At 34.8% G+C, this 13656-nt stretch overlaps 1 protein-coding gene across 6 annotated transcripts in view; it reads right to left on the bottom strand.

The window, feature by feature from the left end:
• LOC106870209 (GPI-specific phospholipase A2-like PGAP3) overlaps nt 1–13656 on the bottom strand; it is a 70945-nt gene that overhangs the window by 36324 nt on the left and 20965 nt on the right. For 5 of the 6 annotated variants that reach the window (XM_014916212.3, XM_014916211.3, XM_052967209.2 and 2 more), the window contains one exon: nt 1683–1977. In XM_014916212.3, the coding sequence (XP_014771698.1) occupies nt 1683–1970 (288 nt within the window). In that variant the 5' untranslated portion in view covers nt 1971–1977. Of the gene's footprint in view, nt 1–1682; nt 1978–11475; nt 11757–13656 lie in introns of those variants that run through there. The other variant, XM_052967212.2, reaches the window with a different exon arrangement.

The raw sequence follows: 13656 nt of genomic DNA, 5'->3' as shown, positions 1-13656 counted from the left end.
TCTCACATTTGATCCATCTCATCTTCAGCCCACATTAATCTATCATTCATTCCTGTACAATCTCATGCTTTTTTGCAGACAATGCACTATCAAATACTTCCATAATCACTGTTGTTTCTACCACAAGTAATCATCAACACCTTTGATACTACTATTTCTAACTCTGTTCACATCAAGAATGCTTTATAGGAAATTACACACACACGCATACTGAATCACTTTCTGCTCACTTCTTTCCTTTTGAGTTCACACTGTGCAATCAGTAATTTAATTAATATAAAGAATAGAATATAACAGCTAAAAAAACCTTAACCATCATTTGCAAGCACAAGTATGACTTAGTAATTTGTACATGCTTTCAATAATTGTTTTAGGTGCCTATACAATTGCAAGCAGACAGACACCTTCTTGGTGTCTAAAACACCTAACACAGACATTATAATACTTGCTAATTACTGCCCCCCTCTCTCTCACTCACTTTCTATTAATGTATTCTCTTCTTTTACGATCTTTTTTTTTTACCTCAATGCTAATGATTTTCTTTTACCTCTATTTACTAATTTACAAAACTTTCTCAACTCTGCACTGCAGATTTTAAACCAACTTAAACCATATAACTGTAAAAATCTACAAGAGCCTTGCCTGGTTTAGTTTATACTAAAGCATTATGAATTTTTTTTTTCTAAATAAGATAACTAATTCCTTTTTTAATTTACAGATAATAGTCAAAATGTTTATGCTTATTGTCTGAAAGAAATTAACAAGTTGATTAATAGTATCAGCTCATGGATCATGAATTCAAATCCTCTGCAGATATTTTGTTATGTCTTAAAGGCAGAACATTTTTAATCTATATAACTCAGTTCACCTAGCAGTTGGGAACAAGTACCAGTAAATTTTCTAAGAAAGTTTCTCTATAAAAAAGACTGACATCTTAAAAACAAAATTAAGTATTATACACTGTTAATGTTCATAATGGAGAGGCTAAACTAGATTTCTGTGTTGGAAAAGAGTATGAATACATTCTTCCAGTCCAGAGATATCCATAAGTCTACCTGGTATAGGGCTACTTTGGGACAAAGTTCACTGATAGGTTTTGTAATTGTATCTGAGCTGGACATTTGTAGAAAGAGAGGGGTGGAGCTATCAATTGATCACCACCCAGTTTTCTACAACCTCAGACTATAGTCTCGCTTGGGAAACCAAAAGGAAAATTCAATGACTATTACTTCTAATAGGACCCTATAGAGAAGGTGTCTGTGTGCTCAATAGTATGAAGTGATAATGAATTAATATTGTTTTAACAACCAAAATATATCTATTGCACTTACGATTGCAAGATTCCCGGACTGGGTGAGGCATTGTGTTCTTGAGCAAAACACATCATCTCGCATTGCTCTGCAATCACTTTGACACCTGACATGTAGTACATCATGCACCTGTTCAGGCAATGTTGATTTGATGAAGAGAGTGAGCTAATGTACAGCACATACATTTGATCACTATAAACAAATCATTTGTGCAGGTCTTCAACAGGAGAATTCATCAATATCTACAAACGTTTACCAATATTTTGTGTGTATTTAAAAAAAAAATATGGAAGGAAGAAATACTGAATGCAAAATCATTCATGAAAGAATTTCTTATGAATAATTAAAAAAACAAACATTTTAACTACTTACCTTTCCATAGAACTGTGGTATTTTTTGGCTGTCTCTTTGAAAAGCATCAACAGTATACCACATACAAGTATACTTGCATTCATCTTCGCAATGCCAACCTGTTAGTTTCAAACTAAGTGGTTGGCGACTGGCAAAGACTTTCATATTAGTGCAGTTTTTATGAAGACAACCACTAAGGCACCGCTGGAATATCCAGGAAGAATCTCCCTTAGAACAAGTTACCAATGTAACTTTTTCATGAAGAAAGAGAAAAGTGACCAGAAATATGCATGAAAAATTGCACTTCATGATCAAGCTGCAATGAAAAAATAAAGTGCATTAACAAATGTACAAGATTAAAATACATGTGTAAATACAATTCTGTTTTGTCTTAACAGCTGTTACCACAAGTTCACCCATTATCATCTTTGCTAATATGATTATTTATGGAATTTGACACATTCTCAGCATGTATGACTATCAATTCACACATAAACTGGCCTGTTGTGATGTTTATGAGGCAAAAAAAATAAAAAAGATATATTATTTGAACATAATTAACAGAGATCTAAAAATTACCTTCTTAACCTCAGAATTATTCATACATTCACATATATAAAAATTCACATATCTAGAACATACCTAGACACACTCTAGAACACCCTACTACAACATCATCCTAAAGCAGTAATTGCCACTTCAATAACTTCATTAATCCCAAACACTATTCCTCAGAACTTAAAATATTTTTCCAAGCTTTTGCTGTTCTCTACCCCTTTACATTATAATTAGGTAGTTTCAGGTTGAATCTCACTGCTGTGGAAACTTGGGCAAGTATTTGTCATCCTAACCTCAAGCAAGCTTTGTGAGTGAAATTTGGTAGACAGAAATTATATGGTAACTGGTTAGAGATGCAGTTCTTGATCTTAGGTGGTAGACGAAATCTGCTTTTCACTTTAACAAAACCCACCCACCCAGTCCTTATGTGCCTTTACCACTGTACACTCTATTGCAAGCATTCAGGTCAGGTCTCCACTCTTAAGATAACATTCTTCCTTCCTTCTACTTGTTAGTTGGAGAAAGATTTTTAAAAAAAAACACTGACAATTGTTCACAACTCTCAAAAAGGGGAGATAATTTCAAGAGCGAAAGATAACAGCTACAAACAGGTCTCAGTCAGTTTAGACTTCATTAATAAAATATAGTTTTCTATGTAGGTCTTGGTATTTGAGCAAGATTGTAAAAGAAAAGATGCTGTTATTACATACCCTGCTTTTCAATACGAGTACAGACTTAAAGGCTCTATGGTAATTTTTTTACACTACCACCATCATCAACATCTCGCCCATAGCAACAAACCATTGGTTGCTTACACTTACTAAAAACAATAACCAAATCTCCTTCAACACACAACCTGCTCTTTTATTGAAAGGCTTGCAAAGTCCTGGATATACAAAAGATGGGATAGACACATCTGGAACATCTTTGATCATAGGTCTGCTTGAACAGGGTCAATGAGAGGTTAAGCAAGAACAACTATACAGTAGGCAAACTTTATAATACTGCACATAGATAAGATGAAGTATAATCTGGATGCTGCTTACATCAGTATCTTTGATCTTTGTAAAGATGGCCAGGATGTCCTTAACCCCTTAACATTCAGATTACTCTGTCAAATGTAATGCTTATTTATTGATATTTTCAAAATATAATTTATAGAGAATTCATTTAGAAACTAAGAGCAATTACCAAACAATAAAAATACAACAAAGTTGATAACACTGCAGTGCAATGAGAAAAAAAGAGAACAATAATAAATAACACTACTGGTTTTCTATCTGCAACATCTGACAGGTTTACTAGTGTCAAGAGGTAAAAAATAACTGTTACAATTTGCCATATTTCAGTGAAGAGGAATGTATTTTACAAAATAAAAACAAAAAAAAAAGAGAAAGAAACAGCAATGCAACACAAAGCGCCTCAATTGGTCACACACTATATGCAGACACATACATAAATACACACACACATACACACACACACACACACACACACACACACACACACACACACACACACATATATACAACAGGCTTCTTTCAATTTCCGTCTACCAAAACCATTCACGAGGCTTTGGTCAGCCCAAGGCTATAGTAGAAGACACTCTATAAAGTAGAGTTGAATTTCATGTAGCCACTGTTGGCAACTTTTCTCCCCCACCCATTTTGTAGGAGGTATTACCTATTTTTCTGGGCTCTTTTCACAGCTATACCCTGTTTGAAATTTGCATTAGTTTTTGTATGGAAAAAAAAAAGGGAAGGAAGTGGGGCTTGTTTGTAGTTTGTAAAGAAAATGTTAAACATGCCTAGAAAAAAAAGAAACATGGTCTTTCCCCCCACCACTAAATGACATGAAGAACTATCAAACAAGGTGAATAAGTACCGGTGGGGGGAGAAAGAAAAGAGAACTAACACTCAGTCTTTCTAGAACTTCCAGAATGAAAATGTAAACACCTGAAAGACTTACACTCTATTCATTACTAAATGTCTTTACCACTTCTTCATTATTAATAGTAAAGAAGCTAGAAAAGATTGATCACATTTCAGTCTAATTGTCATTTTAAATGACTGAGGCTTTCCTTTCTCTGTCGCTTCACTCTTTTTTCTCTATGGTTAAGAGAGTGAAGATTCAAAGGGGCCAGCCTTGTTACATTATGTATGAGGCTAAATCTCCCTGAGAACTATGTTAATGGTACGCATATCTGTGGAGTACGCAACCACTTGCACGTTAATTTTATCTTGGTGTGGTCATGAAAAGTGAAAGTGGCATCTAATATTTGCTGTAGTTATTTGTCTTTGATTTACCAATGTGTCTATGTACCTACTTTTCTTTGGATATATGCATCTATTTTCTTTCGACGTATGTATCAGTCTACTCTGAAAATACTGATCAACATTTAAAAACAAAAAAGGGAACACCACCTTCCTTTCAGTCACCACTCACTGTCTTTCTCACTTCCTCTCTGTCCCTCCCCTCTCTCCCACTTTGCCACTCACTTCAACTATACCTCCCCTGTTAAACACCTTTTATTTCTCTTTTCCTTTGTACCTCTCCCTTCAACCTTTTTACTGCTTCCTTTGAAATAAGTGTGACACACACCACAGGTACGTATGTACAAAAGCAAAAAGTTAGCATATTAATATTATCGATAATAAATAATCCTTTCTACTAAAGGCACAAGGCCTGAAATTTGAGGGAAGTGGGATAGTCGGTTACATCAACCCCAATGTTCAACTGGTACTTATTTCATCAACCCCAAAAGGATGAAAAGCAGAATTTGAACTCAGAATGTAAAAACAGATGAAATATTGTTAAGCATTTTGTCCAGCTTGCCATAATAACAAAAATTCATTCCACTATCGGCACAGGCCAGATTTTTGTGGGGAATGGGATAGTCAATTACATCAACTTTGGTATTCAACCAGTAGTTATCTTATTAATTCCTGCAAAGATGAAAAGCAAAGTCAGACTCAGCAGAATTTGAATCCAGAATGTGAAAAGCAGAAAGAAATGCTGCTAAGCAATTTGCCTGGCATGCTAATATTGATTCTACTAACCAATTTGCTGTTTTAAAAATGATGATGATAATGATATACATGAATACGATGAAAAGTGTTCTATCATCACCTGTAGTTGTCACACCTGCTCTAAACTGTATAGATGCAGTAACCACTACATATGTGTGTGTGTGTGTGTGTGTGTGTGTGTGTGTGTGCGTGTGTATTAATCACTGGGATAAAATGTTTTTAAACAAAACATTCAAACTAAAACTGTAGAGGCAAACAGGTTTAATTCAAAGATAGACTGACAGCAAATCACATTACAACTGCCAGTTCTACCATCAACTGATTTAATGGTCAATGATATTGAACAAACAGTTCATGCTATTAGTGTTAAAACAACAAAAACAATTTATCGACTTTTGAATATTTATGCATATGTACACACACACACACACACACACACACACACACACACACACACACAAATACAAATAAATACAAACATGCACATATCCAGATATGCACATATATGGATATAGACAACCACATATATACATTGTGTGTATATATATACGTGTATATATATATATATACATATATATATATGTATATATATATGTATATACATACATACATACATACATAAGGGTGGTTTGTTAGCAATTTTTCAACTGAAAGGCAAAAAATGTATACATCACTGAAGCGACTAAGGGCACAAGTCAGCACTAGTATTGCTAGAAATAAGAGTCAAAACAACTCATAGCCACAATAAGCACTTATCTTAATGACTGACAAGGGAGGCAAGCTCCCTCAGCACCAGGCATAGCCAGATCACTAGCGAGTTGTTTTGACTCTTATTTCTAGCAATACTGGTGCTGACCAGCACCCTCAGTCACTTTAGTGACATACATATTTTGGCCTTTCAGCTGAAAAATTGCTAACAAGCCATCCTTATTATTTATAATTTTCACTTTTACCATTTATGAAATCAGCATATGATTTCCATGGCCATCTTATAAGCTGATAAGGTGAGTTGAGTTTAACCCTAGGTGCCAGTAAGAGCCACTGATAGCATTAATATGTGAAACCACAGGTGATTTGGCTAAGCCTAGCGCTGGAGCACTGCCTTTAGGCGAGCAAATCGTCCCCAGGACTTATTCTTTGTAAGCCTAGTACTTATTCTATTGGTCTCTTTTGCTGAACCATAACAAAGTTATGGGTACGTAAATGCACCGGCATCGGTTGTCAAGCAATGCTGGGGGGGGGGGGGGACAAACACAGACGCACAAACATATACCTACACATACATACATATATATATATATATATATACATACGACGGGCTTCTTTCAGTTTCCGTCTACCAAATCCACTCAAAAGGCTTTGGTCGGGCTGAGGTTATAGTAGAAGACACTTGCCCAAGGTGCCATGCGGTAGGATTGAACCCGGAACCCTGTGGTTGTTAAGCAAGCTACTTATCAAACTGCCATCAGAAACAGCCACATAAATGGTGTAAGGATATGGAAGGAAGACGTTGAAGCTTCTCCTCTGCAAGTTTATTTTATTCAACAGCAAAAGGAGCTATTTTTTCAGAGAGAAGTATAATTGGTATATTCAAAAATGACAGTTAAAGGAATGTATTTGCTATGTTCTTACAGTGTATGACCACTCTGAAATTGACTTCAGGTAACGAAAAATGAAAACAAGAGGAGTTTGACTTCAGTTCACAAATACTGCTTTGAATCTTTAGTAGTTCACAGTGAAAAGATGTCGCATTCAAAATATCATAATGGATGGGTAAATAAGCATCCTTTGGTAGGTAAACAAAAATATCAACAAATAGAAGAGAGGGAAGGGAACATCACCTTTCAGGTAACTCAGAATAGGTAAAGGTAAGCTTGCCAAAGTTTATTGCAGTTTAAATATGGAGATTAAGATTATTTGGTATTGGATATTCATCGCGTACAGTGTTCCTAATCAATTTAATCACCATCACAGATGAACAGTCAAAATAAATAAATAGACAAAATCCTTTCACTTTTATAATATTCTCTAACCAAGAAATAATACACAATTAAAACATATAAATAAATAATAAATCAAGAGAATGTGAAAACCACGAAAAAATATTCTCTAATGCCAATATATGACCATATAGATTTAAAAAGTACAGAAGACCTTACATACAAAAAAACTATGTACATACAACAAATTAGAGAAAAACCCATGTAAACCACTGTTTTTCCTAGTTTGTCCATTTACATGGGAGCTCTGGGCACAATGCTATAGTACATGACCATCCTTGGGATATAAGTAATGTGTGTGTAAAGTTTGGTGAAAATCGGTGGAAATGTATGCATTAATCAATATACACACACATACTGTGATTTATATATAAGCCATTATAAAGAAGAATGGAGAATTATACATCTTCAAAATGTGTTTAATACAGTATTCTCATTAAATTTACATTAAACACTAATCCTGTTTCTGCTGGTTAAGTGTCCTAATGGTTTATGTGGATTTTGTTGGTTCAGTTGCAGAACATATTCATTCAAGTATGTGGGTAATATATAATATTACACACATACCTGAATATAATATTAAGTAGACATTCCAATGCAACTTTGTTCAAGGTTTTATCTATGCAGGTGATTGAAGAGAACTGAGGATTCAAGTCTCAGCTTGTCCTTCTTATAGTATATTCAAGGTGGGGATCATAAAACTTTAGGGTACATGATAGTAGAGATTGGTACTTATTTTAATAACCTAGAAAGGGTGAATGGCAAAGTTGACCTCAGCGGAATTTGAACTCAGAACGTAAAGACAGACGAAATGCTGCTCAGGATTTTGCCCAGCATGCTAATGATTCTGCCAAGTCACTACCTTAAAAGCACTTATTATATTGGTAAGTGAAAATTCTGACAGTGCCAGCTGGTGGGATTGTTGTATTACACGATTTCTTCACAATCTGCAAATCATCAGCAACAGGTACCCAAGCACCAAATGCCATATTGAAAATCCATTGAAGTGATATAGTTGAGCACTAATTGCTAATTTACACACAGCCCACCAGTTTTTTTGTGATATCACTGACTGTTTTGTCAATGTTAAACTATATTAGTTTGATAGATTTATGATCTGGCATTCAGTGCTTGAGTACCTGTTGCTGATGAACCACAATTTATGATGAAATTACATGATGCAAAGACTCATCTGCCATTGCTGACAAAATTTTCATCTGCCAATATAAAATCTTATGCATTCATTTTGCCAGTTTTATTTTTTATAATTATTATCATTGTTGCAACATATACTACTGCTACTGTCTTTAAATATTGCAATGTCTGTAGTTCTATATGTTAGGAGACGACTTCAAAAGATGTTTTCACCCTCAAAACTTCTTCCAAACTTCAACTTTTGTTGCCTGATCAACATAACCAACACCATTTACAATTTTCTTCCATGTCTCTAAAAAAGTTCTTCCTTTTAAAGTTTTGTCCTGCAGGACCAGTAGCAAAAATGTTGATCAGTATTTAATATCTATATGATATAAATTCTCAAGATGACTACCATAGTTTACAGCATTCAAAACAACACATCCAAGTTAAGTTGGATGTGTTAATTGATATTTTTTACAAAGGTAGCTTCCATTGTTAATAGCTAATTTCTACACAGCCTGCCAACTTTTTGTGATATCACTAACTGTTTAGTTAGTGTTAAACTATATCAGTTTGATGGATTTTTGATCTGGTATTCAGTGCTTGGGTACCTGTTCTGATGATTCACAATTTTCAATGAAATCACGATATAACAGTCCCATCTGCCAGTGCTGACAAAACTTTTTTCAGTCAATATAATCTTTTTATAGCATCAAACATCTCTACAAGTCAATTTCTCAGAATGATTACTGCAAGCTACAGCATTCAAAACTATACATTCAAGTAACCAAGTTAAGTTGGATGTGCTAATTGAGGTACATATTATCATCATCACAATTTAGCATCTGTTTTCCATTCTGGAGTGGGTTAGATGGTTTAACTGGAACTAGTAAGGCAGAGAGTTGCTCCAGTCTATTTTGGCTTGGTTTCTATGGCTGGATGCTCTACTTAATGCTGCTTGCCTTTTATGTGTCACTGGCACTGGCTTTGACTATGATTTCACTTAGCTTATGTGTCCCAAGCACAGCAACTCACCAAAAGTCTTGATCACTTGTCATTGCCTCAACAAGACTCAACATCCAAAGATCATATTTCACCAACTCATTCCACATCTACCTCTTCCACAGGTTCCCCCCATACACAAACATACATATATTTCACAAATGAAAAATAATAGGTGCAGGAGTGGCTGTGTGGTAAGTAGCTTGCTTTCCAACCACATGGTTCCGGGTTCAGTCCCACTGCGTGCCATCTTGGGCAAGTGTCTTCTACTATAGCCTAAGGCCGACCAAAGCCTTGTGAGTGGATTTGGTAGACGGAAACTGAAAGAAGCCCATTGTATGTGTGTGTGTGTGTATATGTCTGTGTCAGTGTTTGTCCCTCCCAACATTGCTTGACAACCAATGCTGGTGCATTTACGTCGCCATAACTTAGTGGTTCAGCAAAAGAGACCGATAGAATAAGTACAAGGCTTACAAAGAATAAGTCCAGGTCACTTTGTTCGACTAAAGGTGGTGCTCCAGCATGGTTGCAGTCAAAATTACTAAAAGAAGTAAAAGAATAAAAGAACACTATGAAGGCTAACCCTATTGAGTTGTTTTCAATCAGAGACTTGTCTTTTTTCATAAAAAACTAACAATTCTATAGAATTTAAACAACATAAAAAATGAGATTTCTACAAAACAACAGTGACTGGATATTCTTTATTTCCCTGTCTATTCAGTTTGAAAGTATTGACAACCAGCTAACTTTTTGTTACTTGTTAATGATAAAATAATGATGTCCTGCCTTCTTCACTATTACTGTATGAGTGACTAACAGCCTATATATTGCTAAATGAAAAACAAACCACTGAAATATACCACACTAATAAAATATGTGCAAAAGATTCTCTGGTAAATAATTTATTACTACATATTTCAGATGACCTTTACAAATGACTTGCAACTCTGCCCTGTATATGTTATCAATTTAGAAGAAAAATTTTCATGAAAATGATAAATTGGCTGTCAAAATTAATCATTCAAAATTGAGAATGCTTTGAACAAAAGATTTAAGGTAAAACAGTTACGCATGGAAAACAGATATTAGCTATTTGAAGACACACAAAAACTCTTAACTTCAACTTGAGCACTTATTATTTGGTGTCAAAATTTTTTCTTGCACAACTGCAATCTGGTTACTGATGCAATTCTACTGATATCAAATAATAAATGTAAAAGAAAGTTAACAATCTTTGTGTGTTTTTGAATGCCTAATATTTGTTTCCCACACTATAACTGCTTTAGTTTCAACATATGGTCTTCAATCAAATCCAAAATTTAAGGTAGTTTCCATCAAACCCTAAATTCTCCAGATACAAGATTTCTTATGTATGTCTCTAACCTGTTAAGGTTTTATTCAAAGGAAAGAGAAAATTGAAGAAGCAAGTTTTTAAAAGGTGAAAGAAGCATGCTGTTACTTTGTACTGTGAATTGCTAATATCTACCGAAAAACACTGTACTATTTATAAATTGTATAGGAGTTTTGAGTACTGAAAACCTAATTGAAGATGATAGAGATATGAACTGGTCAAATTCTCTTGTCATTCTGCTTGAGAAGTTGAAATTGCAAAGCAAACATTTGCAAACTAACAATAGTAAATGTAGAAGTGGTTCATAAATCAGGAAGGCATTAACAGATTCTTACTTGTTTTTGATAAGTTTTATATCCTGTACTGTGAACATTGAGCATAAAATTTTTTTTTTTTTAACTATGTGCAATAACAATAGCTATAGTAGTAGCAGCTGCTACTGCTACTGCCTTCATTCATTAACCTCTTTCTAAATTTCCCTTTATTGTTAGATTGTGACATTTATTTCATATCCTTTATAGTATGAAACTGAACTTAATTTTTTATGTTGAAATAGTGACATTGTTAAAGTCTAACACATTTATTTAATGTTATTTAAATCATTCAATAACCAAATAATGTGACACACTGAAGCAAATAAAAATGTTGATATTTTCATATATTCTATCACCAGTTTTATCTCTAATACATCCAAGCAAATAAATAAGTGTATGAAACTGAAAACAAATTTTGCTTACCTTAAATATCAAATAAACTGGTCACAAATATAGTGTTATATTAAATCAAGGACAAAATGAATTATACTTCACATTATACCTAAGCTGATAAAAAGTGCAATAGCATAATACTCAGTGCAAATTAGAGATAACAGTCCTCAAAAGGATTAAAATGACTTAATCCACTTAAACATTACTAAATGATTAATAATCTTCATGAAAATACAATATGTCAGTATTGTAATTTTAGATTAAACACACCAAAATCCAATTCAAACTGGAAATAAAAACTTAAAAGCATCTAGATGAAAAGTATGTTGAAAAAATATTAAATATCTAATGAACAATAACTCAGACAACAATTCAAATATATTTTATTGGTTGATATAAGATTAGCTTGCCAAAGTTATTAACAAATGTAAATCTTAATCAGGGAACAGATTATTGAAAATATAAGCTACAGTATGTAAATAAGAATTTGCATTAGAAAAGGGAAAATAAAATACAGAAAAAAAACATTCTTCAAAAATATGTAGTAAAATAGGTCACAAGTTTCAATGCAACAAGTTACAATTTATTCCATTATTTAGAGAACCAATGCAGTTATTTATATAACTATTTTGTATTAAAACTCATGACCTATTTCAATATATATTTTGTGAAGAATATTTTTGTTTCTGTATTTTATTTTCCCTTTTGTAATGCAAAATCATATTTTCATACCATAACTTTTGTGGCTGTGAGGTAAGAAGCTTGCTTTCCAACCACATGGTTCTGGGTTAACAAATGTCTTAAACTATAGCCTCAGGCCAACCAAAGCCTTGTGAGTGGATTTGGAGGCAGAAACTGGAAGAAGTCAGTCACATACATATATATATATATGTAGAGAGAATTTACAAAAAAACAAAAGATAAAGACGGGTGTGTAAACAACAAACATGTATTAGTTTAATGCTCGGGAACTGAGAAACTCTTTTACGTTTCGAGCCTACGCTCTTCGACAGGAAGGAACACAAATATAAACAGGGAGAGAAAATAGAAAAAAAGTTTAGTCGCTAACGATTTATCGTGGCGAATGTATATATATATATATATATATATATGTGTGTGTATGTGTGAGTATGTCTTGTGTATGTGTGCGTGTGTGTGTGTGTGTGTGTGTGCATGTGTCAAATCACCGCTTGACAACCAGTGTTGGTGTGTTTATGTCCCTGTAAATTAGCAGTTCGGTAAAAGAGACTGGTAGAATAGGTACTACGCTTAGGAATTAAGTCTTGGGGTCAATTTAGTCAACTAAAACCCTTCAAAACAGTTCTCCAGCACGGACACAGTCAAATGACTGAAACAAGTTAGCTTTTGTATGTAGCAGATGTTCAGGAGCTATAAACACTGTAAATGTGCAGAAAACAACTTCTGCCACATTCCAGGGAGAAAAACTAGAAGTGGTTGATAGCTTCCAATATCTAGGTGACCAAGTTAGTAGTGGGGGAGGGTGCACTGAAAGTGTAGCTGCTAGAATAAGAATAGCCTGGGCAAAGTTCAGAGAGCTCTTACCTCTGCTGGTGACAAAGGGTCTCTCTCACAGAATAAAAGGCAGACTGTATGACGCATGTGTACGAACAGCCATGCTTCTTGGCAGTGAAACATGGGCCGTGACTGCTGAAGACATGCGTAGGCTTGCAAGGAATGAAGCCAGTATGCTCCGATGGATGTGTAATGTCAGTGTGCATACTAGACAGAGTGTAAGTACCTTGAGAGAAAAGTTGAACCTAAGAAGCACCAGTTGTGATGTACAAGAGAGACGATTGCACTGGTATGGACATGTGGCAAGAATGCTGTGCATGAGAAGACCTGGCAAGCCAAATGAGACCTAAATCCAAGGCCTCTGCCAGGGATGTAGCCAGCCCACTTATGCGTACCTTTCCTTCATTGGACACTAAACTCCGCTTGCGAAGACTTGTTGAGGCAAGTGAAATCGAAATCGAACTAAATTCGACGACTGGCACCCATGCCAACGTCGTCTCCTTCATTGGACATGAAACTCGGCTTACGAAGACCTGTTGGGCAAGCAGAAACTAAATCGTGATGGCACCTGTGCCCAGCGTCGCCTTCCTGGCACTTGTGCCGGTGGCATGTGTAAGACATTCGTTGCCAGTGCCGCTGGACTGGCTCCTATGCAGGTAGCATGTAAAATACACCGTTT

This window comes from Octopus bimaculoides, chromosome 4 (assembly GCF_046866305.1).
Source record: "Octopus bimaculoides isolate indiv1 chromosome 4, ASM4686630v1, whole genome shotgun sequence".
Classification (NCBI taxonomy): domain Eukaryota; kingdom Metazoa; phylum Mollusca; class Cephalopoda; order Octopoda; family Octopodidae; genus Octopus; species Octopus bimaculoides.
The sequence above is the reverse complement of the archived record's forward strand: the minus strand, read 5'-3'. Positions and strand labels throughout refer to the sequence as shown.